The sequence below is a fragment of the Notechis scutatus genome, chromosome Z, assembly GCF_049901735.1.
Source record: "Notechis scutatus isolate UNSWTSFEM ecotype Mainland chromosome Z, rNotScu1.2, whole genome shotgun sequence".
Lineage (NCBI taxonomy): Eukaryota > Metazoa > Chordata > Lepidosauria > Squamata > Elapidae > Notechis > Notechis scutatus.
In genome coordinates, this window is record NC_142025.1 from 2,817,526 (window position 1) to 2,845,200 (window position 27,675).

Consider the following 27,675-nt stretch of genomic DNA (forward strand, 5'->3'; position numbering starts at 1 on the left):
TATATATATTGTTAGGCCATGCTAAAATAAGTCTTTGTAATAAAGGCCCCAAATCGCTTCCGCATTCAGCACATGGATCGCAGAGGCCGGAAGAACCACTCGGCCAATGATGAGCCACCTGCGGATCTTGGCCCCGCCCCTTTACGCCACTTGCCCAAGAAAGGAGCTGAAGAAGCCTCTGCGCTTGCGTACTTGAGTAAATCCGCCTCACGCCCTTTCGCTCCACCCTCGACCATACATAAGATGGCGGCGCCGAGGTCTTTTCCAGGTCCTTGGTCGCTCTCCGCCAGGCCGCCATGCTGGTGAGGGCGAGCAAGGCGCTGCGGCGGGGCCTCCCGCGAAATTTACACCTCGGCGGCGGCGATATAAGAACGACCGCCGTTTGCTTCCCGTTGAGCCATCGAGCGCTCCTCCGCTTGCAAGGCCCCGAGACACTCTCTTTTCTCCAAGGACTCCTCACCAATGACGTAACCCCTTTCGCAGAGGTGGGCGGAGCCGCACCTCGCGCGCTTTACGCACACGCCCTCAACGTCCAGGGGAGGTGCCTCTATGACGTCATTGCGTACAGGTGCGTACGGTGCTCTCAGCCGGGCGAGCCGTGGTAGGAATGCGACGCTCGTCATCCGCCGCCATTGGCGGCAGGGAACTATGGGAGTTGTAGTGTCCCTTTTCCGCGGGCATTTCCGAGCTCTGGGAAAGACGGATGCTGAGGGCCACGTAGAATGGGCTTTATAATTTACTTGCAAAATTTTGTAGTACTGTTGCAATGACTAAAGTGGGTTTTTCTTGTATCCTAATTTGTCTTATTTCTTAAGGCAAATTAAAATACAAGGAAACCAATTTGAATTAGCCAGTGCAACAGTAGTACGGAAACCCATTTTGCAAGTATGACAAAATCCATTCTACATGACCCTCCGTGCCAAAGAAAAGAAAAAGATGACATTTGTGAATCCACTTCCTCTTTCTTGCTTTTTAGTAGTTTTGTACCATCTTTTTATCTTTTTTATTTTGTGCAAACCCTCCAGAGTTGACCTAGCTGGAAGCCCATTCCCCTCTAGCACTGATGATGTTACATAGTTGGGTCATGAAAGGTATGAAAAACAACCCCACCAAGCTCAGAGAGCACCAAGAACCCCCACATCCTCCTCTTCCTGCTCCTCCTCTTACCCACCAACCCCCACTCCTAGCGATGTTCCCTAGCTGGGTCATGAAATGTCTGCAAGGAAAGCACCAGGGGCAGAGAACACGAAAGCAGCCCCCAAACACAGTAGCTTTTCATAACACAATTTGGCCTATCCCGCTACAGGAAACAGCCTAAGATGTTAGCATGTTATCTGTGCCAGGAGAGGAGCTTAACGCTTAGAGCAAGTTAAATTTGGCAACTTGATGATGGCCTTCAGCTCCCAGTATCCTCCAGCTAACTGAGGAATTCTGGGAATTGAAGTCCACCTGCTTTAAAGCCGCCAAGTTTGGAGAGGGAGTAAATAGATTTCCCCGTGGAGATTGCCAAATTCTTTCCTTGTTTTTGGATCGGTTTTCAGGCTCCATGAAAACAAGCAAGAAGAACAGCATGTCTTGTTGGAATGTGATGCAGGCCTGCTGGACTCCTTCCGGAAACATCTGAAGCTCTATAAGATCCGCAGGAAATTAAACATCTCGCCCTGTCTTGACCTCTTGGTGTGGGCCGTTGTTCCAAAGGAACCATCAGAGGGTTTGCAACACGCTGGCCAAGCTGTAGTTCTAACTACAGACCCCAGAGTGAAGATTATGGGTTGGAGGCTGATCACCCGCAAAGAGGTAAACCCTCTGGAGATCGTCTCTGGATGCCGGCTTGGAGAGCTGAAGGATTACCACCGGCACCGGTACCAACAAGGTAAAATGCCCTGCCAGTCACCCTAGGAAGGGGAAACGGCACTGTGTAGAAAGTGGTCGGTGATGGGTTCAGGAGTGGAAGGGGGGGAAGTGGAACATGGGGCGTAGAATGATAGGGTTGGAAGGGACCCTGAAGGCCCTGCCGTTGTGTTATTGTGGTGTGTCTGTTTTAGGATTTTAAAGTTTTTGTATTTCTCTATCTGAAAATATAGATCAGAGGTGGGGAAATCCTGGGAGAGTTGAAGTCCGCACATATTAAAGCTGATGAGATTGAGAAATGTTGCCTTTTTTTCTTTAAAACAACAACACCGTGCATTAACTTCTCCTTTTGCTCGATTGCCAGAATCCCAAACCCAATATTAGTATTGAGAAACCTTAGACTCAGCCATTCCTCCTCCTTGCCTCAGAACAACCCTGTGAGGTGGGCTGGGTAGGCCAAAGTCACCCAGCTGGCTTTTATGCCTAAGGCAGGACTAAAACTATCCCATTTCCTACTAGGTGGCTCCTAGATGCCCTAACATTTTCTCTGTAGTAATATGCTGAATGGATCCATTAAACCCAATATCTTGGTCAAGAGAAAAAGCAAGCAGTCCCAACAAGAATTTCTAGCTCTGACATTATTCTAAGGTTCCATTAACCAAAACATGTAAGTCTCAAATTACATTTCCCCCTCCTAACACTCCAAGAAACTAGGGAAGGCCCTTTCAGAAATGTTTTCTATGTCCCCTTTCCTTCTGTGGGCTCAGCAGACTTTTATCCAGCCACTGTCTCACTTGTGCTATTCCTCCTTAGCCCCACACATACAGATAGTCCTTGACTTACGACCACAACTGAGTCCAAAATTTCTGTTGCTAAACTAGACCGTGGTTAAGTGATTTTTTTCTCCATTTTGCGATCTTTCTAACCGCAGTTGTTAAATGAATGACTACAGTTGTTAAGTTAGTCACAAGGTTGTTAAGTGGAACCTGGCTTCTCCAATGGTTTTGCTTGTGAGAAAGTCACAAAAGGGGATCGCATGACCCCCCGGGATGCTCCGACCGCCGTAAATATGAGTCAGTTGCCAAGCGTCTGAATTTGGATCCAGATGACCATGGGGACGCTGCAACGTTTGTGTAAAAAATGGTAATATCACTTTTTTCAGTGCCGTTGCAACTTTGAACTGTCAGTAAACAAACCGTTGTAAGTCAAGGAATGCCTGTGCTGTTATAACAATGCAGAGTCTTGCTAGCATAGTGCTCACTTCCAATGAAACCCTTTCTACAGAATTGGCTGTCATGCTGAACCAGAACAGTCCTACAATTCAATCATATCGATTCGTTTTCTTCCAGGTATCCCTGAAGGCGTGAAAGATCTCCCGTATGGAACCGCTTTGCCTTTGGAGTCCAACCTGGTTTATCTGAACGGCGTAAGTTTCACGAAAGGCTGTTATATCGGTCAGGAGTTGACGGCTAGGACTCACCACATGGGCGTCATCCGGAAAAGGCTCCTGCCCATTCAGCTCTCGCCATTGATGCCTTTAGAAAGCCTTGCTGAAGGTACCGAAATTTTGACCGAATCAGGGAAGTCGGCTGGAAAATTCCGTGCAGGTGAGAACGAGTTCGGAATTGCCTTGTTGCGTTTGGCGACCACGAAGGAGCCTCTGCGGCTCAAAGTTTCTGACAATTCGCAAGTGATGGTCACAGCATCCGTTCCTCCATGGTGGCCCCAAACTGCCAATAAATAGCCTGATCTTCTGCTGAATATGACTTGCCTCAAAGTTTATTGTCTTCTTTTCACAATTCTGAAAATTAGTGGCTTTGAAAGGAAGAATCCTTTATGCTGGTGCCAAATTGGCACCAATGGAAAACTTTGAAATTTTAGGTTGTTATTTATTCCTTGACAGTCATATTATTGTAGCTTTGTCCGATTCTTCCTCTCATCCTCCCTTTTTTTTTTTACCTCCAGAGAAACAAAACCTAATAATCAAGCAAAGATTTGAACTCCTGCAAGTTTTGCCCAAGTTGGCTGACTCTAGATTTATTATCTTGTCTATTTGTTGATACTGGTTTCCAGTTATAACTATCAACCTGCTTCTTCCCCTGAGATTCCTTTCCCCTTTAGATAAACGTTTCTCCACAACTTTAAGTGGTATGGTCTTCAACTCCCAGAATTCCCCAGCAACCACGGGGAACTCTGAGAATTGAAGTTGCCAAGATGAAGAAATAACTGACTTGGATTCTTCATTTCCATCGCTTTATTTGATCGGGAAAATATCACAGGTAATCCTCAACCTACATCCATTTGTTTAGCAACTGTTCAAAGTTACAAGAGCATTGAAAAAAGTGACTTATAACTGGTCCTCATACTTACAACCATTACAATATTCCCATGGTCACATCCTGGGGTCACATGATCACCATTTGCAAATTGCAAAAATAGTAGTCGAAGAATGTTAAACCTCGCAGAAATTTTAAACCTATACAGACTACTATATAGGCAATCTTCTTTTGAATTCAGATTAATAATATTTGTAACTTAATAATTATTTTTCCCACTATCCGGCCTTCCCTCTTGCCAGTCAAATCAGTACAGGTAGTCCTTGACTTATAACAATTCTTCTAGTGACCATTCAAAGTTACAGCTGCACTGAAAAAGGGAACATGACCATTTTTCACATTTATGACTGTTGCAGCATTCCTATGGTCACGTGATCGAAATTCAGAGGCTTGGCAACTGGTTCGTATTTATGACAGTTGCAGAGTCCTTAACAACCTTCTGACAAGAAAAGTCAATAGGGAAGCCAGATTCACTCAACAACCATGTGACTATCTTAACAATTGCAGTGATTCACTTAACAACTGTGGCAAGAAACATTATAAAGTGGGCCAAAACTCACTTAGCTATATTACTTAGCAATTCAAATTTTGGACTCAGTTGTGGTTATAGATTGATGACTACCTGAAGTCAATTTTTCCAGTACTGCTTTAACTTTGAATGGCCGCTAAACAAATGGTTGTAAACCTATAGTATCTGTATGTGTGAAAAACTAGCATTGGCTTTGGGGTGTGTGAAAAAAGCCAAAACTAAGAATCATTAAATGTTTTCTCTATCAATAAACACTGTTTCCGCTTTGTGATTTTTGAATTAACCCAGTGTTTTTCAACCTTTTTTACCTTGTAGTACTTTCTAACTTGTTGTTCTCATCGGACGGGGTGGGGGGAATTAAGACTCCTCTTCTAAACCTGTAAGTTGCTGACCCAAATCAGAATATTAAAATGTCAAAATATTAATTTATTTGTAAATTAGTAACAGAACATAATTCTTTATTGACCAGGTGTGATTGGACATACACAAGGAATTTGTCTTCGGTGCAGAAGCTCTCAGTGTACATACAAGCAACACGTGATAAATCACAATCATTAAAATACAATCATCAAAAATCATAAAATACAACATTCAGTGATAGTTATCAGATATGAAATAAATCATAAGATACAAACTGCAAAGTGATCAGTTGCAAAAGGGATAGGAAAGATGAGAAGGATAATAATGCAACCCTACTACATGGTCTGACATCCCAGGGCATAAGACAGTGTTGTGGGAATTGGTTGTGGTGGGAATTAACACATGTTGTGGGAAACTGCCTTTGTGTCTGGTTATTTTGGCATGCAATGCCCTATAGTGTTGTCTTGAGGTTGAAACAGTTTACGTCCAGGATGTGTGAGGGTTCTATAAATATTTTCTCAGCCCCCTTTCTTAACCCATGCAGTATGCAGGTCCTCAATGGAAGAAGGCAGTCTGGTTGCAGTTGTTTTTTTTCTTTTCTGCAGTACTATCCTTTGAAATCTGTGTTTTCCTTGATTGCTGTGTCAAACCAGATATAATAGAGGTGCAGTTGACTAATAATTCCTTTGTAGAACAGTATCAGCAGCTCCTAGGGCAGTCTGAGCTATATATATATATATATCCCTTTTTCTCATCTGATACACACACACACACACACACACACACACAGGATCTTGGGGGTTCTAGTGGACAATCACTAAAATGAGCCAGCAGTGTACAGCAGCTGCCAAAAAAGCAAATGCAGTCCTAGGCTACATTAACAGAGAGATAGAATCAAGATCACATGAAATGTTAATAGCATTTTGTAATGTCTTGGTAAGGCCACCCTTGAAATATCGCATCCAGTTTTGGTCGCCACAATATAAAAAAACAGATGTTGAGACTCTAGAATAGAGGCCTCCAAACTTGGCAACTTTAAGACTTGCGGACTTCAACTCCCAGAATTCTCCAGCCAGCATAAGCATAGGAGAATTCTGGGAGTTGAAGTTTGGGGACCCCTGCAGAGAAGAGCAACAAAGATGATTAGAAGGTCGGAGACTAAAACATATGAAGAACGGTTGCAGGAACTGGGTATGTCTAGTCAATGAAAAGAAGGACCGGGGGTGACATGATAGCTGTCTTCCAATATCTCAGGGGCTTCCCCAAAGAAGAGGGAGTCAAGCTATTCTCCAAAGCACCTGGAGGGCAGGACAAGAAGCAACGTGTGGAAACTCGTCAAGGAGAGAAGCAATTTGGAATGAAGGAGAAAATTTCTGACAATGAGGACAATTAATTGTTATAATAATAATAAAGAGGGTATGAGACGCCTCCGCCCGCTTCTATCGCCTGCCCATTCTTCAGACTACAGCTCCCAGCTTCCTCAGTGCCCGAGTTCCGCCTCCAGATCCGTTAGGGGCGCGCGCTCAAGGACGGCGGCGCTTGCGCGGTTTTCGCCCCTTTCCCCCCCCCTCAACGCGTGCTCAGAGGGCGGGAATAAGGTGGCAGTTGCAGCCAATGGGAGGCGCCAGGTGGCCCTATCAATCAAAAGAGGTCCGGCGGCGATGGTCTGAACAGATCTTTTTTAACAGAGTTGGAAGGGACCTTATAGGTCATCTAGTCCAACCCCGCCTCCTTGGTCGCGGATTGTTCTCGCATTCCGCGGCTGGAGGTGAGGCTCGAGTTGCAGCGTCTGAGAGCCTAAGAAATGCCCCTCCCATCATCCTGCGGGCACCCCTCGCAGTGGGGACAGGCTGCAACTTTTTTCCCTTTCCGCCTTCCAACCTTTCGGGCTCCAAATCCCATTATCCCCAGACACCGCACTTCCTCAGCTGTCGGCGCAGCCCCCACCCCAATTTTATTTGCTGGACTACATGCCCCATTATCCCCAGCACAGCATTGCTCCCAAGATGTGTTAACATATCCCATGGTTCTGTTGGACTGCAAGTCCCATTATCCACAGCCAGCAAGCACTGCTGCACCCTGGGTTCCTGGCCTTCCATCTGCTGGTGGGGCCTCTGTCGCTGCCCCCACCTCATTTTTTTTTCTGCTGGAATACAGGTCCCATCCTCCCCAGCACAGCAGTGTTCTCCTGATGGTGCTAATCCAAATCTTTCTCATTCCTCTGTTGGATTGCAGGTCCCATTATCCCCTGCTGTTATCCAAGAATTCAAACTATGCCTCCCATCACCTTCCATGAGCCCGGCTGGTCATCAGACTACAACTCCCACACCTGGAATCCTGTATGACGCACCTACAAAGCAGCCATTTGGAGCTGGGAGGTGCTCACGTAATGCTCAGGCTCATATGAGACCTCCAAAACTGTTACGTTGTTAAGGAAATCACTGCAGTTGTTAAGTTAGGTACATCATGGTTGCTAAGTGAATCTGCTTGTCAGAAGATTGCAAAAAGCGATCACATGACCTCCAGGACACAGCAACCGTCGTCGAGTCAGTTGCCAAGCGTCTGAATTTTGTTCATGTGATCATCATGGGGATGCTGCAGTGGTCATATCAAATACGGTCATGTCACTTTTTTTAGTGCCTTTGTAACTGGACGGTCACTAAATGAATGATTGTAAGTCAAGAACGACCTATAGCAATTTCCTTTTTTTAAAAATCCACAAATACACCTGGGATTTCATGGTGGTCTCCCATCCAGACTACTTCTAAAGCCAAACAAGCTTGGCCAGTTATTACCACTTACTAACATGCAACAAACTTGATTTATGCATCTGGAAATAATATGGATGACATTTAATTATTAATAAAATAAAGCAAATATTTACATTCCATATACACAGCAGAACCAAAACCTGCAAACCTCTGTTTTAGACTGGCTGATGCTCAGTAGATTTCCCTGTTCAGTTTTGGGTGTTTCTAGAGGAAGTATTCATTTTGCATTTCTTGATGAAAATTCTGGTGCAATTTTATATATTAAAATAAGACCCAGGTGGAGTCTTTTGTCTGCAGGCATCCTGAACTTTCTTGTTACATTCATTTTGTGACTAAATTTACAACAGTACTGAAAAAAGTGACTTGTAACTATTTTTCACACTTAACGACTGTTGCAGCATTCCCCACGGTCATGTGATTAGGACACTTGGCAAAAATTAGGACACTTGGCAACTGACTCATACTTACGATGGTTGCAGTGTCCCAGGGTCACACGATCCCCTTTTGCAACCTTCTGACAAAGAAAGTCAATGGGGAATCCAGATTCATTTAACAACCACAACTAAACTGAACAACTGCAATGTTTCTCTTCAACTGGCAAGTGAGGTTGTAAAACTCACTATCTCACTCAGCAATGGGAATTTTCAGCTCATTTATGGTTGTAAGTCAAGGATTACCTGTACTTTTAAATTTTTGTTCCTACTTTCTACAAAATATAGTTAAACCAATCAGCTAATTTAAGGTTTAGCAGTACCATGTGGTGGCGAAGTATAATTTAGCAGTAGGTGCGGTAGCAGCAGCGTTACCTGTGCTAGTGTGAGAGTTTGTCATTTGATACCAGTGCAATTTTTTTTAAAAAAAAACACCTTACTGTAGCGTTATTTAAGAATCATTTTGAGCAAGAAAACTTGTTGAGTTCATCAGAAGTCTTCAGGCTAAACAAGGAATCTCAAAAATGGAAAGAAGAGAAGGCAAGGATTGGCGGAAGGCATTGCTGTATTCAGGGCTTCAAAAAAATTTGGCAATGGGTTCTCCGCTTGGTTTCTGGGTGGGGGTGGCCATGGTGGGCGAGGCCTAGCCAGCCTCCTGCACCACAGCTGGGGAAGGGGCGTTTTCGCCCTCCCCAAACCTCCGCACACACCCTGCACTTACTTACTTGCGTCCAAAATGGGCGGCGTGGGACTCTTGGGAGGGGAGGGTGGGCAGGGCCAGCCAGGAGTGGGATTTGAGGGTTCTCCGAATTGCACAGCTAGGAGCTCTCCCGAACCCCTGAGGACCCCCAGCAGCCCAGCCCTGGTTGTATTCTCACAACACATTAACCCAGTGAATCTCAACCTTTGCATCCCTTATGGCGTGTGGACTTCGGCTCCCAGAATTGTCCTGCCTGCAAGAAAAACCACTTGGTTTCAACCAGTTGGTTGGAAAATTGTTCCATAACGTGATCCGTCCTTGCGTTGAATTATCAAATTACCGAAATTGCTATACAGCTAGTCCTCGACTTAACGACTTGAGATTTATTTTTTTATTTATTTATCAAATTTATTTGCCAAGTCTCACGATTCAAGGTAGACTGTGAGCATTATTTTCCTCCGTTGTGTAGTTCTAGACCTACATCTAGACTTGGAGACCATTTGAAGTTACACTGACACTCAAAAAAAAAAAAAGGGATTTATTGTTTTTTCACACTTAGGACCGTTGCAGCATCCCTGTAATCATGCAATCAAAATTTGGGTGCTTGGCAACTGACTCGTATTTATGGCGGTTGCAGTGTCCCGGGGTCTTGTGATCCCCTTTTGTGACCTTCTGATGAGCAAAGGTAATGGGGAGGCCGGATTCCCTTGATTGCGGTGATTCACTTAACGGTGCCAAGAAAGGTAGTAAAATGGGGCAAAACTCACTTAACAACGGTCTCGCTTAGTAACAAATTTTGGGCTCAATTGTGGTGGTAGATTGAGCTCTACCTTATACTGAGATAGTCCTCAACTTACAATTATTCTAAGTTAACAATGGCACTAAAAAGTGATTTTGTGACCAGTCCTCACACTTATGACTGTCTCACCATCCGTGTAGTCATTTTGGTCAGAATTTGAGTGCCTGGCAACTGGCTTATATTTGCAATGTATTCAGCGTCCAAGGGCCTCATGATCACCTTTTGTGACTTTCCCAGCCAGACTCTGACCAGCAACGTGAAGAGGGGAAGCCAGATTCACTTAGTGACGACAGTGATGTGCTTAACAACCATGGCAAAAGTAGTGAAATCAGGTGTGGCTCACTTGACCGCTGGATTAGTGACAGAACTTCCGTTCTCAACTGCAGTTAGAAGTTGAGGATTATTGTGGGGGTTTTTTCCTTCTGGTTATGTGGAATGTTATATACAAAGTTGATGCCAGAGTAGGAAAGTACATGCAATCTTTGACTTATGACCACAATTTAGACCTAAACTTCTGTTGCAAAATAAGACAACTGCTAATGACTTGTGCCCAGTTTCACAACCCTTTTTCCCTATGGTTGCTAAATGAATCACCCCTGTTGTTAACCGAATCATGTGGTCTTTAAGCAAATCTGGCTTTTCCCATTGTCTTTTCTTGTCAGAAACTGGCTGGGTAGGTCATAAATGCGAGTTGCCAAGCGACTGAACCTTGATCATGTGAATGTGGGGATGCTTTGTCGGTTGTAAGTGTGAGGACTGGTCATGAGTCTGCCATTGAACAGTCGCTAAACAAATGGTTGCAAGCTGAGGACTACTTACATAGGAACAAAAATATACTACGTTTTCTGGCTGTTTAATTATTGTAAAATACTTGCCTAAGATCCGTTCTGCCCTCTCTAACATTTGGTAAAAATAATAATAATAATAATCCCTCTTAAGTATTTATTACACTGAATATTTTCCTTTGAACACATCTATTAAAACGGAGAAAAGTCATCCAAAGATACCACCAAGGTGCAGCAAGGTGAAGGATTTTCAATTAAATTAAGCCTTTTTTTGTGGGGGGGGGGGACAATCACACTTGTGGATAACCTCAGCCCTGATCCTACATGTGCTTGCTTGTCATGGGGGTGGGTGGGATATCCTATAACTTGGCAACTGTTTCTGTGTGAGAGTTGTCACACACAGAGACAAAACTGAGTTTGTATGACTGTCCCATAGCAAGCAGCAATAAGAACAGTTGAAAAAGAGGTTGTTAAGGCGTAGAGTTGTACCAATTATCCGTTAATCTATTAAACCTGTTAAATCTCAGCCAAGTGGTTTTAAACCCCATGTGTTCAGAGAGAAATCAGTTGCTGTCACACCTGGGCAAGTAAGTTGAGCATGAAGGAAAGAAATGGAGATGACTACAACGGAGTCTTCCCTTTAGCTTGAATGAGGGCAGGAAGGATGTAAAACGATTTGAATGGCATTTTTGTACTAGCCTTTTCAAAATGTTATTTTACTGTATCTCTGAAAGGACATTTGGGGGTACCTGTATGTTTTTTAGACCACTTACGCTTGAGAAATTAAATGTAAGGAGGTATGTTGATTGGGAACAATGAAATAGTGGGTAATTTCTGAAGGCCAATAGAACGCAATATTTGTAACTCAGGTTTTATGCTATAGGGTCCTTGCAGCTCTCTGCACGTGCTACTTTTCTTGCGGATGTTTCATTACAGAACTGCCGTGATAACACCAGTTATGCTAGAAAACGGGGTTTGTGTGGAGGAGGAGGAGGGGGGAGGAGGGGGGAGGAGGAGGGGGAAGGGGGGGAAGAGGGGGAGGAGGGGGAAGGGGGAGGAAGGGGGAGGAGGAGAGGGGAAGGGAGGAAAAGGTGGAGGACGAAGAAGAAAAGGTGCAGCAGGAGGAAGAAAAGGTGGAGGAGGAGGAGGAAAAAAAGGAGGAGGAGGAGGAAGAAAAAGTGGAGGAGGAAGAAAAGGAGGAGGAGGAAGAAAAGGTGGAGCAGGAGAAAGAAGAGGAGGAGGAGGACTGTGGGGGTCCTTGGTGCTCTCTAAGCTTGGTTGCTTTCTTGCAGATGTTTCATAACCCACTTAGGGAACATCATCAGTGCTAGAAGGGAGTGGGGTTTTCCAGAGTGGAGAAAGAGGAAGAAATTGTTATGCTTATCACCGCAGTTAAGTGAATCTGCTTTCCCCCATTGACTGCTTGTCTGGGAAGGTTACAAATGCACTATGCAAGGGTCATGAATACCTGCCAGTTGCCAATGGCTCAAATTTGGGGATGTTGCAACAGTTAGAATAGAATAAACAGAGTTGGAGGGGACCTTGGAGGTCCTCTAGTCCAACCCACTGCTTAGGCAGGAAAGCCTACACCATTTCAGGCAAATGGCTGTCCAGCCTCTTCTTAAAAACTTCCAGTGTTAGAGAATTCACAACTTCTGGAGGCAAGTTGTTCCATTGGTTAATTATCTTCACTGTTAAGAAATTTCTTCCTTAGCTCTAAGTTCGTTAAATTTCATTTAACAAAATGAAATTCAGTGTAGAGAAAAGTAAAGTCCTACACTTAGGCAAGAAAAACAAAAGTCAGTGGTGGGATTCAAAAATTTTTTACTACTGGTTCTGTGGGTGTGGCTTGGTGGGCGTGGCAGGGAAGAATATTGTAAAATCTCCAGTCAGAGGTGGGATTTGCTGGTTCTTCGAACTACTCAAAATTTCCACTACTGGTTCTCCAGAACTGGTCAGAACCTGCTGAAGACCCACCTCGGATATAGATTGGGTGAAACCAGGCTCAATAGCAGTAACTGTGAGAGGGACTCTTAGTGGACAACCAGCTAAACATGGGCCAGCAGTGTGCAGCAACAGCCAAAAAAGCCAATGCAATCCTAAATTGCATTAACAGAGGGATGCAATCGAGATCAAGGGAGGTACTAATACCACTCTATAAAGCCTTAGTAAGGCCACACCTAGAGTCCTGCATCCAGTTTTGGTCAGCACACTATAAAAAAGGATGTTGAGACTCTAGAAAAAGTACAGAGAAGAGCAACCAGGAAGATTAGGGGACTGGAGGCTAAAACATACATTGAATGGTTGCAGGAACTGGGCTTGGCTGGTCTAGGGAAGAGAAGGACCGGGGGAGACAGGAGAGCATCTTCCAATATTTGAGGGGCTGCCCCAGAGAGGATGTGGGGAGGGGGGTTGTCAAGCTATTTTCTAAGGCACCGGAAGGGCAGACAAGGAATAATGGAGGGAAACTGAACAAGGAGAGATTCAACCTAGAAATAAAGAGAAATTTTCTGACAATTAGAACAAACAACCAATGGAACAGAAGTTGCCTTCAGAAGTTGTGGGAGCGCCATCACTTGAGACTTTCAAGAAGAGACTGGACTGCCCTCTGTCAGAAATGGTCCAGGGTCTCCTGCTTGGGCAGAGGGTTGAACTAGATGACCTATAAGGTCCCTTCCAACTCTGATTATCTGTTATCTGCTTCTCTCCTTGATTAGTTTCCACCCATTGCTTCTGGTGTTGCCCTCTGGTGCTTTGGAGAATAGCTTGACTCCCTCTTCTTTGGGGCAGCCCCTCAGATATTGGAAGACTAACGAATTACACAAGAGTTTTATCAGGAGTATTATGGATGGTTTCAAAGGTTTATTTTTCATGGCTTCGCCCTTGTGTAACCAGAGTCAAGAGTAAATCAGTAGTTTATGGCATGTTTTACGCAGATTAAATTCCTTTAGTGACAGTTCAAGGTTACAAAAGCACTGAAAAGGTGAATTATGACCGTTTTCACAGTTACAACCACTGAAGCATAGTCACGTGATTCAAATTTGGACACTTGGCAACTGACTCATACTTATCACAGTTGCAGTGTCCCGGGGTCACATGATTCACATTTGTGACCTTCTGACAAGCAAAGTCCAAGGGTAAGCCAGATTCACTTAACAACCGTGTTGCAACTGCAATTTCACTTGGTCAGAAGAGGTCATAAAATGGGTCAAAACTCACTTAACGACTGTCTTGCTTAGTGATTGAAATTTTGTGCCCAATTGTCATAAGTAGCATTTGATTTCATCATAACTTTGAATGGTCATTAGTTGAGGACTACCTGTACCTGTACAAATACGTATGGAGAAAATGGAGGGGCAGTTTCATATGTATTTTCACACAGTGAAACGTCTTGCACGCCATTGTGATTTAAATCTGTGGGGAATCATCTTTTTGTGCTCATTTATAGTTTATTGATCATTCATAGCAGAGGTCTCCAAACTTGGCAACCTTAAGACTTGTGGACTTCAACTCCCAGAATTCTCCAGCCAGCTATGGAATTCTGGGAGTTGAAGCCCACAAGTCTTAAAGTTGCCAATTTTGGAGACCCCTGATTTATGGCTTATTGGGTTCCTGTCTACAAAATCAATTATTTTTTTCTGCAATTACTCCTCAGAGAAACCATAGTAATCCAGAAATGATTCCGCAATTTCTGGTTGAAAGAACAAATACAACTTTTTCAATGGAACATCCCACTGTCTTACCCGGAAGTAAAGGAGATGCCAGGATGGAGGCCTTCCTACACAAATGCCCAGACCAAAGGTAGGAACTGTGACCCTTTCATGGATGATGCAAACAGGTGTGGCGGTGGGGCGAGGGTTTTCTGCTCGTACACAAACACTCGAACATAACCTGTCCCTTGACACTTGTATCTCTACCTGTTGGGCCTGCCTTAATGAATTTTAAAGTTCAGTCTTCTAAGCTCAAAAGGATCATAAATTGGTCAAAATACTTGCGGAGGAAATGTGAGGAAAGAAAGTTTGGTCTTGTGGTTAAGGCACCAGACTAGAAAGCAGGAGACAGTGAATTCTACTCCTGCCTTACACCTGGAAGCGGTTTCGCTGATTTTGGGCCAATCACCAGGAGGTGGTGAGTTCTAGTCCCACGTCAGGCACAAAAGCCAGCTGGGTGACTTTGGCCCAATCACCAGGAGGTGGTGAGTTCTAGTCCCACGTTAGGCACAAAATCCAGCTGGGTGACTTTGGGCCAATCAACAGGAGACGGTGAGTTCTAGTCCAACCTTAGGCACAAAATCCAGCTGGGTGACTTTGGGCCAATCAACAGGAGGTGGTGAGTTCTAGTCCCATGTTAGGCACAAAAGCCATCTGGGTGACTTTGGTCCAATCAACCAGAGACGGTGAGTTCTAGTCCCGCCTTAGGCACAAAAGCCATCTGGGTGACTTTGGGCCAATCAACAGGACGCGGTGAGTTCTAGTCCAACCTTAGGCACAAAAGCCAGCTGGTAACATTGGGCCAATCAACAGGAGGTGGTGAGTTCTAGTCCCATGTTAGGAACAAAAGACAGCTGAGTCACTTTGGGCCAATCACCAGGAGGCGGTGAGTTCTAGTCCAACCTTAGCCAGCTGGGTGGTGGTGAGTTCTAGTCCCACCTTACGCACGAAAGCCAGCTGGGTGACTTTGGGCCAATCAACAGGACGCGGTGAGTTCTAGTCCCACCTTAGGCACAAAAGCCATCTGGGTCACTTTGGGCCAATCACCAGGAGGTGGTGAGTTCTAGTCCCACCTTAGGCACAAAAGCCATCTGGGTCACTTTGGGACAATCACCAGGAGGCGATGGGTTCTAGTCCAACTTTAGGCACGAAAGCCAGCTGGGTGACTTTGGGCCAATCAACAGGAGGTGGTGAGTTCTAGTCCAACTTTAAGCACGAAAGCCAGCTGGGTGACTTTGGGCCAATCAACAGGAGGTGGTGAGTTCTAGTCCAACCTTAGGCACAAAAGCCATCTGGGTCACTTTGGGCCAATCACCAGGAGGCGATGAGTTCTAGTCCAACTTTAAGCACGAAAGCCAGCTGGGTGACTTTGGGCCAATCAACAGGAGGTGGTGAGTTCTAGTCCAACTTTAAGCATGAAAGCCAGCTGGGTGACTTTGGGCCAATCACCAGGAGGTGGTGAGTTCTAGTCCAACCTTAGCCAGCTGGGTGGTGGTGAGTTCTAGTCCAACCTTACGCACGAAAGCCAGCTGGGTGACTTTGGGCCAATCACCAGGACGCGGTGAGTTCTAGTCCCACCTTAGGCACAAAAGCCATCTGGGTCACTTTGGGACAATCACCAGGAGGCGATGGGTTCTAGTCCCACCTTAGGCACAAAAGCCATCTGGGTCACTTTGGGCCAATCACCAGGAGGTGGTGAGTTCTAGTCCCACCTTAGGCACAAAAGCCATCTGGGTCACTTTGGGACAATCACCAGGAGGCGATGGGTTCTAGTCCAACTTTAGGCACGAAAGCCATCTGGGTCACTTTGGGCCAATCAACAGGAGGTGGTGAGTTCTAGTCCAACTTTAAGCATGAAAGCCAGCTGGGTGACTTTGGGCCAATCACCAGGAGGTGGTGAGTTCTAGTCCAACCTTAGGCACGAAAGCCAGCTGGGTGACTTTGGGCCAATCACCAGGAGACGGTGAGTTCTAGTCCAACTTTAAGCATGAAAGCCAGCTGGGTGACTTTGGGCCAATCACCAGGAGGTGGTGAGTTCTAGTCCAACCTTAGGCACAAAAGCCATCTGGGTCACTTTGGGCCAATCACCAGGAGGCGATGAGTTCTAGTCCAACTTTAAGCACGAAAGCCAGCTGGGTGACTTTGGGCCAATCAACAGGAGGTGGTGAGTTCTAGTCCCATGTTAGGCACAAAAGCCATCTGGGTCACTTTGGGCCAATCACCAGGAGACGGTGAGTTCTAGTCCCATGTTAGGCACAAAAGCCAGCTGGGTGACTTTGGGCCAATCACTAGGAGGTGGTGAGTTCTAGTCCTGCCTTAGGCAGGAAATCCATCTGGGTGTCTTTGTGCCAATAACCAGGAGACTGTGAGTTCTAGTCCCGCCTTAGGCACGAAAGCCAGCTGGGTGACTTTGGGCCAATCAACAGGACGCGGTGAGTTCTAGTCCAACCTTAGGCACAAAAGCCAGCTGGGTGACTTTGGGCCAATCAACAGGAGACTATGTGTTCTAGTCCCACGTTAGGAACAAAAGCCAGCTGGGTCACTTTGGGCCAATCACCAGGAGGCAATGAGTTCTAGTCCAACTTTAGGCACTAAAGCCAGCTGGGTAACTTTGGGCCAATCAACAGGAGGTGGTGAGTTCTAGTCCAACCTTAGGCACAAAAGCCAGCGGGGTCACTTTGGGCCAATCACCAGGAGGCAATGAGTTCTAGTCCAACTTTAGGCACTAAAGCCAGCTGGGTAACTTTGGGCCAATCAACAGGACGCGGGGAGTTCTAGTCCAACCTTAGGCACAAAAGCCAGCGGGGTAACTTTGGGCCAATCACCAGGAGGTGGTGAGTTCTAGTCCAACCTTAGGCACGAAAGCCAACTGGGTAACTTTGGGCGGATCACCAGGAGGTGGTGAGTTCTAGTCCAACCTTAGGCACGAAAGCCAGTGGGGTGACTTTGGGCCAATCAACAGGACGCGGTGAGTTCTAGTCCTCCTAAGGCATAAAAGCCAGCTGGGTTACTTTGGGCCAATCACCAGGTGACAGTGAGATCTAGTCCTGCCTTAGGTAGAAAAGCCAGCTGAGTGAGTTTGGGCCAATCACCAGGAGACAAGGAGTTCTAGTCCTGACTTAGGCACAAAAGCCAACTGGGTGACTTTGGGCCAATCACCAGGAGACGGTGAGTTCTAGTCCTGACTTAGGTAGGAAAGCCAGCTGGTGACTTTTGGCCAATCACCAGGAGGTGGTGAATTCTAGTCCCACCTTAGGCACAGAAGCCAGCTGGGTAACATTGAACCAATCAACAAGAGGCAGTGAGTTCTAGTCCAACTTTAGTAACGAAACCTATTTGGGTTACTTTGGACCAATCAACAGGAGGCGGTGAGTTCTAGTCTAGCCTTAAGCACAAAAGCCAGCTGGGTGACTTTGGACCAATCAACAGGAGGCGGTGAGTTCTAGTCTAGCCTTAGGCCCGAAAGCCAGTGAGTAACTTTGGACCAATCAACAGGAGGTGGTGAGTTCTAGTCCAACCTTAGGCAGGAAAGCCAGCTGTTTGACTTTGAGCCAATCACCAGGAGGTGGTGAGTTCTAGTCCAACCTTAGGCAGGAAAGCCAGCTGTTTGACTTTGAGCCAATCACCAGGAGGTGGTGAGTTCTAGTCCCACGTTAGGCACAAAAGCCAGTGGGTAACTTTGGACCAATCAGCAGGAGGTGGTGAGTTCTAGTTGCTTAGGCATGAAAGCTGCGTGGGTGTCTAGGATAATCCCCAGGAGATCGTGAATTTTAGTCTCATTTTAGGCCTGAAAGTGGTTGGATGACTTTGGGCCAATCAGTAGAACATGGGGACTTTGTGTCTCTTCTTAGGCATGAAACCTAGCTGGGTATGTGACTTTTGGGTCAATTACTAGAAGGCTGTGAGTTCTAGTTCTCCTTGAACATGACAGCCAGCTGATTTACTTTGGACCGCTCGGGGTTGTTGTGGGGAAAATAGGAAATTATTTGAGTTATTTGTAAACAAAATAAAATAATAAAATGCTGGATGCATATAAATAAATAAATGATATCGTAAGCCAGGTTTATTTTGCATTTGTTTATTCTTTTTTTTAGGACACTGATCAATCTGTCTTACTCTGCCAGCGTTCCTGATATGTTCGCCTTAGTGACCAGCGTATTACAGCAGCTCAGCGAACCAGAAGCTATTACAGACTGGTATAGTGGTGTCTTTTTCCCCCCCTCTATTTTTTCCTTTCCAAATATTTTAAAAACTTTGTTAAAGTATAATGACACCCTCATCCTGAGCACGCTAAGTGGCATCGATTGGCTGGACAATTCAGCTTAGACTGAGACAAGAATGGTGTCAACTTCACCCTGCGTCAAAACTCCTCTTTGAGCAGAGTCTAAATTGGTAGATGACACCCTAAATAATCTTGTGGAGCCTGCATTATATTGCACAGGTAGTCCTCGACTTAGCCAAAGGTTATTTAAGCATCAGAATCTCTGACGCCGAGCAAGGAGGTTATTTAAGTAAGTGGCACCCAATGATTTCATGATCTTTTTTGCCACGGTTGCAAAGCGAATCTCTGCAGCTACTAAGGGCATTCCACGGCCGTTGGGCAAATCCAGTTTCCCCCGTTGAGTTTCCTTGTTGGAAAAGCTGGCTAGGAAGATTGCAGATGGTGATCGCATGACCCCAGGATGCTGAACCGTTGTAAATGCGGGTAGTCCTTGACTTACGACCAGCAATTGAGCCCAAAAATTTATGTTGCTAAGCAAGGCATTTGCGAGGTGAGTTTTGCCCCATTTCATGACCTTCCTTGCCACAGTTGTTAAGTGAATCACTGCCGTTGCTAAGTGGGTATCCCAGGTTAAGTGAATCTGGCTTCCCCCCCATTGACTTTGAGTTGTCAGAAGGTTATGATCTCATGGCCACTGCAACTGTCATAACCATGAGTCAGTTGTCAGGCATTTGAACTTTGATCAGATGACCACAGGGGGATGCTGCAACGGTCATAAGTGTGAAAAATGGTCATAAGTCACTTTTTCTGTGCTGTTGTGACTCTTGTAAATAGTCACTAAATGGACTGCTGTAAGTTGATGACCACCTGTGCATGCCAAAGACCCAAATTTTGATCACATGACTGTGGGGATGCTATGACAGCGAGGGCCACTTTTTCAGTGCTGTTGTAACTTCAAACAGTTGCTAAACAAATGGTTGTAATTTGACGACTACCTGTAAGTTCAGGCTCAATCATGGTCTTAAGTCAAGGACTACCTGTAATGGCAGGCTCAATCCCCGTCATAAGTCAAGGACTACCTGTAAGTGCAGGCTCAATCATGGTCTTAAGTCAAGGACTACCTGTAATGGCAGGCTCAATCCCCGTCATAAGTCAAGGACTACCTGTAAGTTCAGGCTCCATCACGGTCATAAGTCAAGGACTACCTGTAGGTGCAGGCTCAATCATGGTCTTAAGTCAAGGACTACCTGTAATGGCAGGCTCCATCACCGTCATAAGTCAAGGACTACCTGTATAGAAAGGCCCCTATGGGGAACTTTAGATGGGAAACCTTGAAATATCACTAACATTCAAGGGATATTCTACCATGATGGGTCATCAGACTGATGATCCAATTGGATCTTTGTGGATCATGACATGAAGACAAAATGTGTTTAGAAATGAAATTCTGTCCGTTACAGGGACTCCCAGTCAACGTCATTCCCTCCATCGTGGACCATGGATTTAGAAGATTGTAACAGGTACTCAAGCCTTTTTCCCAGGAAAATCTGGGCTCCTGTAAACCAAACTAACACCGTTGAATCACGGAGCTCTGAAGAAGAAAAATTGGGAGAGGTGTCCGCTACCGAACTTCGAAGAAAGAAGCGCTCATGGCCACTCCCAGGCCTGCCTTCCTCTCCACCCTCTCATGAAGTTCTGAAGCCCTTCGATCCACAAAACAAGGATTTAAATCGTCAGTCCAACATCGTTCCTGAATGCAGTAACGCTAAGAAGCAAGTCTACATCCTCCAGCGGGACCATTTCGCATCCCAGGTCTGGGCTGAGTTTTACGGAGGACACCAGGAGAGCATCGCGGGAGGTGGGCTAGGGGCCAGCGACACGGAAAAACCAATTCGGCTGTCTCACACTGCGACGTATGGGATATGGCAGCCGATGATTCAAGAGAATGACTTGTGTGCTAAAAGAGGCACTTACAAATCACCCCAATCCATGTCGCCCCTATTCTCACTGCCATTTCAGCAAGAAAATAGTGTCCCCGAAGCAGCGAATACCGACCTGCACCAGCCAAATTGCCCCAATAACCCGTACACCAATAATGTTCAAAGTAAAAATTTGAGGTGTCCCCTCCAAGATTCTACAAATCGTTTACCTCCTCCACCCCCAGGTTTCCATTCATCATACAGTGGAGATAAATGCCTCAAAAGCAGAAGTTTAAATCCCTCAAAGGCATCGTGTGTACTTTACAAAAAGCCAATAATGCCAATGTATACTCAGCCACCTGAGTCTTACGGCCACGGCTTCGTTGTCCAGCCTTTTGGCTCCCAAACGGCCCCACAAAGATGCCACTTTCTGCAAGATGAGGAGTTTCCCAGTGGCGGGAGAGATCTAAGTTCCATCAGGCGCTCCTGGGTTGACCGACAAGCTCCTAAGGAGAAACCCTTGGGCAAAAATATGAGAAACACTTCCTTCCGTGATTGGCCACAGCGTCCTCCCAAAAACAGGTTTGCGAAATGCCACGGATCAAACAATGCCCCAGACGGAGGCCACACCGGTCAGAGAACGGGGCAAATTGAGAGCTGGGATAAAATGAACCCGTCCTTCGTAGGTCGGGACTGGACTCCATTGCGTGTGTTGAGAAAGTTTCTTGCATTTCACCCACATCCATCTTTCTCCGCCGATGATCACGACGACGTCATCCACCGTTTAATTCATGTTATCGACGACCTTTGCGGAGGTGCCTCTGCGTTGTATCGTCCCTCCTTATCGCAGCATTGCCGTCACAGATTGGCCACTAATGATAGCGAGCCTGCCCGCACACTCTATGTGCATTTGGGAGGATGTTTCAAACAGTGGCAGATGTTAGAAAGAGAGCGAGCCAAGGTGAGAGAGGGGTTATTATGGGACACACGTCTTCAGGCTGAACACCTTCCAGGCTGGGTGTGTGTGTGTGTGTGTGTGTGTGTGTGTGTGTGTGGAATTTCAGGAGCTGGAATTCCCTGTCAACCCACACTGAGAGGGAAGCTCTGGAGGGCTGGGTGGAAGCATGCGCATCCGGAGAGCATCCAGATTGAGAAGGATAGACCGATTTGAATGTGGAAAACTTGGTGCTGGTTTTCTGGTAACCATTTCATGACCCAACTAGGTAATGTCATCAGTGCTAGAACGGGAGGGGGCAGAGGTGGTGTTCAGCCGGTTCTGACCAGTTCTGGAGAAGCGGGAGTGGAAATTTTGAGTAGTTTGGAGAACCAGCCAATCCCACCTCTGACTGGCCTCACCAACCCCATCTCTTCTCTGCCTCCCATTAAGTCTCAGCTGATCGGCTGGGTCTTCTTTGGTTGCCCTGCACAGGAGGACAGAGCTGGAAAGCAGGTGAGTGGGTGAGGAGGGAATGAGAATTTTGCAGGATCCTTCCCCTGCCATGCCCAACAAGCCATGCCCACAGAACCGGTAGTAAAACAAAATTTGAATCCCCCCACTGGAAGGGGGAGGAAGAGGAGGACTGTGGAGTCCGTGATGTTCCCTGATCTTGGTGGTTCTTGCAGACATTTCATGACCCAACTGTGGAATGTCATCCATGCTAGAAGGGAGGAGGGGTTGCTTTCTCTGTTCAGCACATAGTTGAGTCGTGAAATGCTGGGATCTTCACGACCTGATTCTGGCAGCCCCTCCGTTGTGGTCCCGTGGCCATCTCATTTCACGATGCTTGTGCTGAAAAAGTGGCCCTGGGTTCCAGGCTTTCTCTAAACCAGCCCATAGAATTCCATTGGCTCACTTAAAGACGGCTGCATTTGGTTATCACCTGCTGCAGAAAAGGTCATAAAATCAGGTTGGTTGATCTATTTAACGACCATCACGACTTAGTTACTGGTGATAGGCCAGCTCCATTAGAGTCATAACTCAAGGACTACCTGTAGTTGAAGTATACTGTTTGAAAAAAAGAGACAGCACAGGTAGTCCTCGAACAGTTCATTTAGTGACTGTTCAAAGTTAAAATGCCGTAGGAAAAAAAAACCCGTTCTTCACACTTAACAACCGTTGCAGCATCACAGTAAAATTCAGGTGCTTGGCAGCTGACTCGTATTTATGACGGTCACAGTGTCCCGGGGCCACGTGATCCTCTTTTGCGACCTTCTGACATACAAAATCAATAGGGGAAGCCAGATTCGCTTAACAACTATATGACTAACTTAACAACTGCGGCGATTCACTTAATAGCTGTGACATTAAGAAAGGTCGTAAAACGGGGCAAAACTCACTTAACAAATGTCTCACTTTAACAGTTGAAATTTTGGGCTCTGTTGTGGTTGTAGGTCGAATTTTGTAGCAAAATTATTCTGTATTGTACCACCCAAATGTCTGGATGGATTCTGTGTAAGTGCCTGAGAATTAAATTCCAGCTGAAGGTAACGTTGTAGTTGATCCCTGGAGATTTAAGAAAAGGATTTGCCTTTTAAATACCAATTTGGGATTAAAGAGAAATTGCTATTCAGGCTAGAGCATACTCTGAAAATTCCTTTTTATTCTTCCTCCAGACAGAGGCTGATTTAGCAAGGGCTTTTCCTTGGAAACCCTTCACCAGCTCCAGCAATATTACATGTTTCCCCCTTCCAGCTAATCCCTCTCAAGTGGATTACCTGATTTGGATCCAGTTTCAAGAGCAAGCAAGAGTGAGTACTGCATTCTGATTGAACCAGATCCGCCCGTGCCTAAGGCGGGACTTGAACCCACAGCTTTCTGTTTTCCAACCTGGTGCTTTAACCAGTAGACCAAACAGACTCTACAATTAGGACAAATAGAGAAAAATGGGAGGACTGGCCATCAACATCCTATCTATCTATCTATCTATCTATCTATCTATCTATCTATCTATCTATCTATCTATCTATCTATCTATCTATCTATCTATCTATCTATCTATCTATCTATCTATCTATCTATCTATCTATCTATCTATCCCTCTCTGTCTGTCTGTCTGTCTGTCTATCTATCTATCTATCTATCTATCTATCTATCTATCTATCTATTTGATTGATTGATTGATTGATTGATTTGTCAATTGTTTACAAGATAATAAGTATAAGTGTATACATAGTTATGAATACATGAAATGGGTACATATAAGAAAAATAAAAGAAAAATAAATTATACAGGAGGGGCCTGAATAGAAAGAAGTAAAGATAGTCCTTGACTTATGACCAATGTTGAGCAAAAATTTCTGTCACTAAGTGAGATAGTTAAGTGAGTTTTGCCCCATTCGATGCCTTTTTTTTTGGTCACAGGGCTTAAGTGAATCACTGCCATTGTTAAGTTAGTCACACGGATGTTAAGTGAATCTGGCCTACCCATTGACTTTGCTTGTCAGAAGGTCGCATTTTAGTTTAGTTTAGTTTAGGATCACATTTTAGTTTATTTTACTTTATTGTCAATGCACATCGTACAATGAAATTAAATACCATCTTCCGTGTATATTATGACTATGAAAATAAACACAAACACACACACATTCACATTCTATACATTGGATTGAAAACCCCTGACATTGCATTAATGTTGCTCTATACAGTAGAATTCAACAGAGCTACTGCCCTGGGATGGAACCTGTTTTTCAGCCTGTTTGTCCTTGTTTTATTATTATCCTGTACCATCTGCCAGGTGATAATAGTTCAAACGAAGGATGCCCAGGATGAGATGGATCTTTGAGAATATTTTGAACTTCCTTAAGGCAGCGGGAGCTATAAAGCTCTTCCAAAGAGGGGAGAGGGCAACCCATGATCTTCTGGGCAATGATGTTCACCCTCTGGAGAGCTTTCCTATCTGCCTCTGTGCAATTGGCAAACCATACAGAGGTGCAGTAAGTTAAGATACTCTCTCTGGTGCAGCGGTAGAAGGTCACCAGCAGTTTTCCATTCAGTGGTTGTTTCCTGAGAAGCCTCAGGTAGTATAACCTCTGCTGGGCCCTTTTGACCAGGGCTGCAATGTTAGCACCCCAGGTCAGGTCCTCTTTTAGGGTAACACCCAGAAACTTAAAACTGGCCACTTGCTCCACTCGGTCTCCCTTGATAAGCAAGGGCTGGAGGTCTCATCTGTTCCTTTTATATAGTCCACTATAAGCTCCTTGGTCTTATTGGTGTTGAGGACCAAGTTATTGTCTCCACACCACGAAAGCAACCGGTCCACCTCGTCTCGGTAGGCAGGCTCATCCCCCACCCCCACGGAGATCAGTTCCACCACATGACCCCGGGACCCTGCATCTATCATAAATATGAGTCACTTGCCAAGTGCCTAAATTTTGATCATGTGACCATGACGATGCTACAATGGTCCTAAGTGTGAAAAATGGTCATAAGTCTCTTTTATCAGTGCTGTTATGATTTCAAACAGTCACCAAACAAGTTGTTGAATGTCAAGGTCCAGTTGTAGATATTTTTTTTTTTAGAAAAATGCCATTTTCAGTGCATTGTAATTTCAAACAGTCGCTAACCGAATGGTTGGAAGTTGAGGATTAGCTGTGTCACCATTGCAATGAAATCGAAATTCAGACGCCTGGCAACTGGCATGTATTTACAATAGTTGTAGCATCCCTGGGGACACACGATCGTCCCTTGCGGCCTTCACAACCGGCTTTCCGGCAGGCAAAGTCAGTGGGAAAAGCTGGATTTGGTTAACGACCTTGTGATTCAGTTAGGCCTGTGGTGGTTTGCATAACACCAAGCGCAACTCACTTAATGACTACCTCGCTTAACGATAGAAGGTGTCAGCATATCAGCTGCCATAGAAACGGGGAGGGGTCATGGGCATTTGGGTTGGGGAAGTGAGCTGGCGTGTAGAAGTGTAGTCCCATGAGAACCCGGAAGAGAGGTTTGCACTCACGAATTGTGGCACTGCTGAGTTGGAGTTGTTTATACTCCTTCAAGGCCAACCGTCCCGAGACTCCAGAAGCAAGAAATGCCCGAAGAAGGGCTTTCCCATAACATCATACTGGATGTGGATTGGGCTCTCAGTGCTGGACTCTGGGGGGAGGGAGGGATTTGGGGTGACTTTCCATGGGTAACTCTCGTGCCTTTTGAGTCAGACCTTGCCTTGCTTTCGCCGCTATCACTTCAAACCTTCTCTAATTGGGGATTTTCTTTCTTGAGTTTTGAACAGAGGCAAGCCCTGATAGAACATCTGGTTCTAATCGTCACAAGTCAAGGATTGTCTGTAGAAAAGTCAAACTGTTTATTTTTCAAAGATGAAAACCCTCCCCACCCCCCCCAGTAAAATACAGTGTTGTTGTTGTTTTTTTAAACTTTTTTTTTTTAAGGTTTGCATCTTGCTTGAGAAAATGGAACAGTTTGGGGGCATTTCCATCCACAACAACATATCGGCATCTTTGGAGCGTCACTTGGCAGCCATTCACACAACCCAGGCCAGGCACAATGATGAGATTTTCAATGCTGGTAACCCCCGGAGGCCGGGGACATCATCGGGTATCAGTAATGAAAAAGGTAAATACTTTTGAGTTTAATTAATGGGCAAACACTGTGTTTTTTCATTAGCACTTCCGCTTAAAATCACTGTTGTTATGCAAATGCCGGTTACAGGTAGTCCTCGACTTACAACCATCTGTTTAGTGGATTTTCGCGGTTACAACAGCGCTAAAAAAAAGGGGCTTGGGGCATTTTTCACACTTGCAATATCCCCACTTGATCAAAAATTTGACTGGTTCGTATTTATGATGGTCGCAGTGTCCCCTAGGGTCGGGCGATTCCCCTTTTGTGACCTTCTGACCAGCAAACTCAATGGGGGAAGCCAGATTCGCTTAACAACTGTATTCCTAACTTAAGAGCTGCAGAGATTCACTGAAAAACTGCGGCAAAAAAAAAAAGTCGTACCGTGGGGCAAAGCTCGCTTAATAATCATCTCGCTTAATGACGGGAATTTTTTGGGCTCAGTTATAGCCATAAGTCAAGGACTACCTTTTGATTCCCGCTAGGGAATTCTGGGAGATGAAACCCCTGCATCAAGCAGTTGCTGGCCATTTTCGCCGAGGTGGGCTTGGAACTCCCGGAAGCTGCCTGGGGAATTCTGGGAGTTGAAGTCCACCTATCCAAAAATTTCGAAGGTTGAGAAACACCGCTTAAGCTTCTAACCGGGGCCATTGCTGAACCTGTAGCCAACATAAAATACTTGTATTCTTTGTTGCAGACTCCTGCAGGGGCTAAAAGATGCATGAACATATCAGTAATTAATATTGTTATTTATTAAATTTATTTACCTCCCACCTCATGATCCAGCAACTTTGGCAGGCTGGCAGAATCATAAACAGCAATACAGACCATTCAAAACTGTTAAACATTGAATAAAACATTAACAACATGCTGCAGGTAGTCCTCAACTTACAACTGTTCGTTTAGTGACCATTCCAAGTTACAACTGCACTGAAAAAAGGGATCTTTGACTGTTTTTCACACTTACGACCGTTCCAGCATCATTGCAGGTCATGTGATCAAGCCCAGACGCTTGGTAACTGACTCATATTTATGACGATTGTGGTATCCCCGGGGTCACGTGGTTCCTTTTTGCAACCTCCCTACAAGCAAAGTCGATGGAGAAGCCAGGTTCATTTAACAGCTGTGTGACTAATTTAAAAACTGCATTGATTCACTTAACATGCATGTCAAGAAAGGTCATAAAAGGGGGCGAAACTCATATAACTTGTCTCGCTTAGCAACATAAATTTTGCGCTCAATTGTGATCGTAAGTCAAGGACTACCTGTATACATCTTTCATGCTAAGCCATGAATTGATGCCATGTTGAAAAGAATCTGAATTGGCAATCTAATTGATGATGATTTAAAGCAGGAGTCGCCAACCTTTTGGACCTCAGGGATCACCAAACCCATAATTTTAAATCCCACGGACCAGAGACCCTGGGAAAATCCCGCCAAAAGTCTGCAGGAAAATTCCCACCCCATTTTCCTACCGATCGATCATTCTTTATTTGGGATTGCAGGATACCATCTCCAGCTCCATTCTCGGGGAGAGAGAGAGAGAGAGAGAGACTTTTGGCTTCATGCAAGGAAAGCAGCAGAAGCAGCAGAAGTCTTTCCTTCTATCCCCCAAACTCCGCCAGAAACGAGTCTTTGTGAGACATGTCGCGCCGACGCAGCCTCTTGGAGCAAGATGCCTCACCGGTCCC

At 45.3% G+C, this 27,675-nt stretch overlaps 1 protein-coding gene across 1 annotated transcript; it reads left to right on the forward strand.

The window, feature by feature from the left end:
• The first annotated feature begins 209 nt into the window (after positions 1-209).
• On the forward strand, positions 210-4,968 carry IBA57 (iron-sulfur cluster assembly factor IBA57). Its single transcript, XM_026682949.2, has 3 exons — positions 210-568; positions 1,542-1,873; positions 3,201-4,968. Exons 1-3 carry the CDS (start codon positions 297-299, stop codon positions 3,593-3,595), a joined length of 999 nt encoding a protein of 332 aa, XP_026538734.1. The 5' UTR covers positions 210-296; the 3' UTR covers positions 3,596-4,968.
• The last annotated feature ends 22,707 nt before the right edge of the window (positions 4,969-27,675 follow it).

Excerpts from the sequence above, each read along its gene's own strand:
- IBA57 (XM_026682949.2), top strand. The coding sequence starts at position 297 with ATGCTGGTGAGGGCGAGCAAGGCGCTGCGGCGGGGCCTCCCGCGAAAT. Across the intron at positions 569-1,541 it reads TATGACGTCATTGCGTACAG|GCTCCATGAAAACAAGCAAG; the intron begins GTGCGTACGGTG and ends ATCGGTTTTCAG. Across the intron at positions 1,874-3,200 it reads CCGGCACCGGTACCAACAAG|GTATCCCTGAAGGCGTGAAA; the intron begins GTAAAATGCCCT and ends GTTTTCTTCCAG.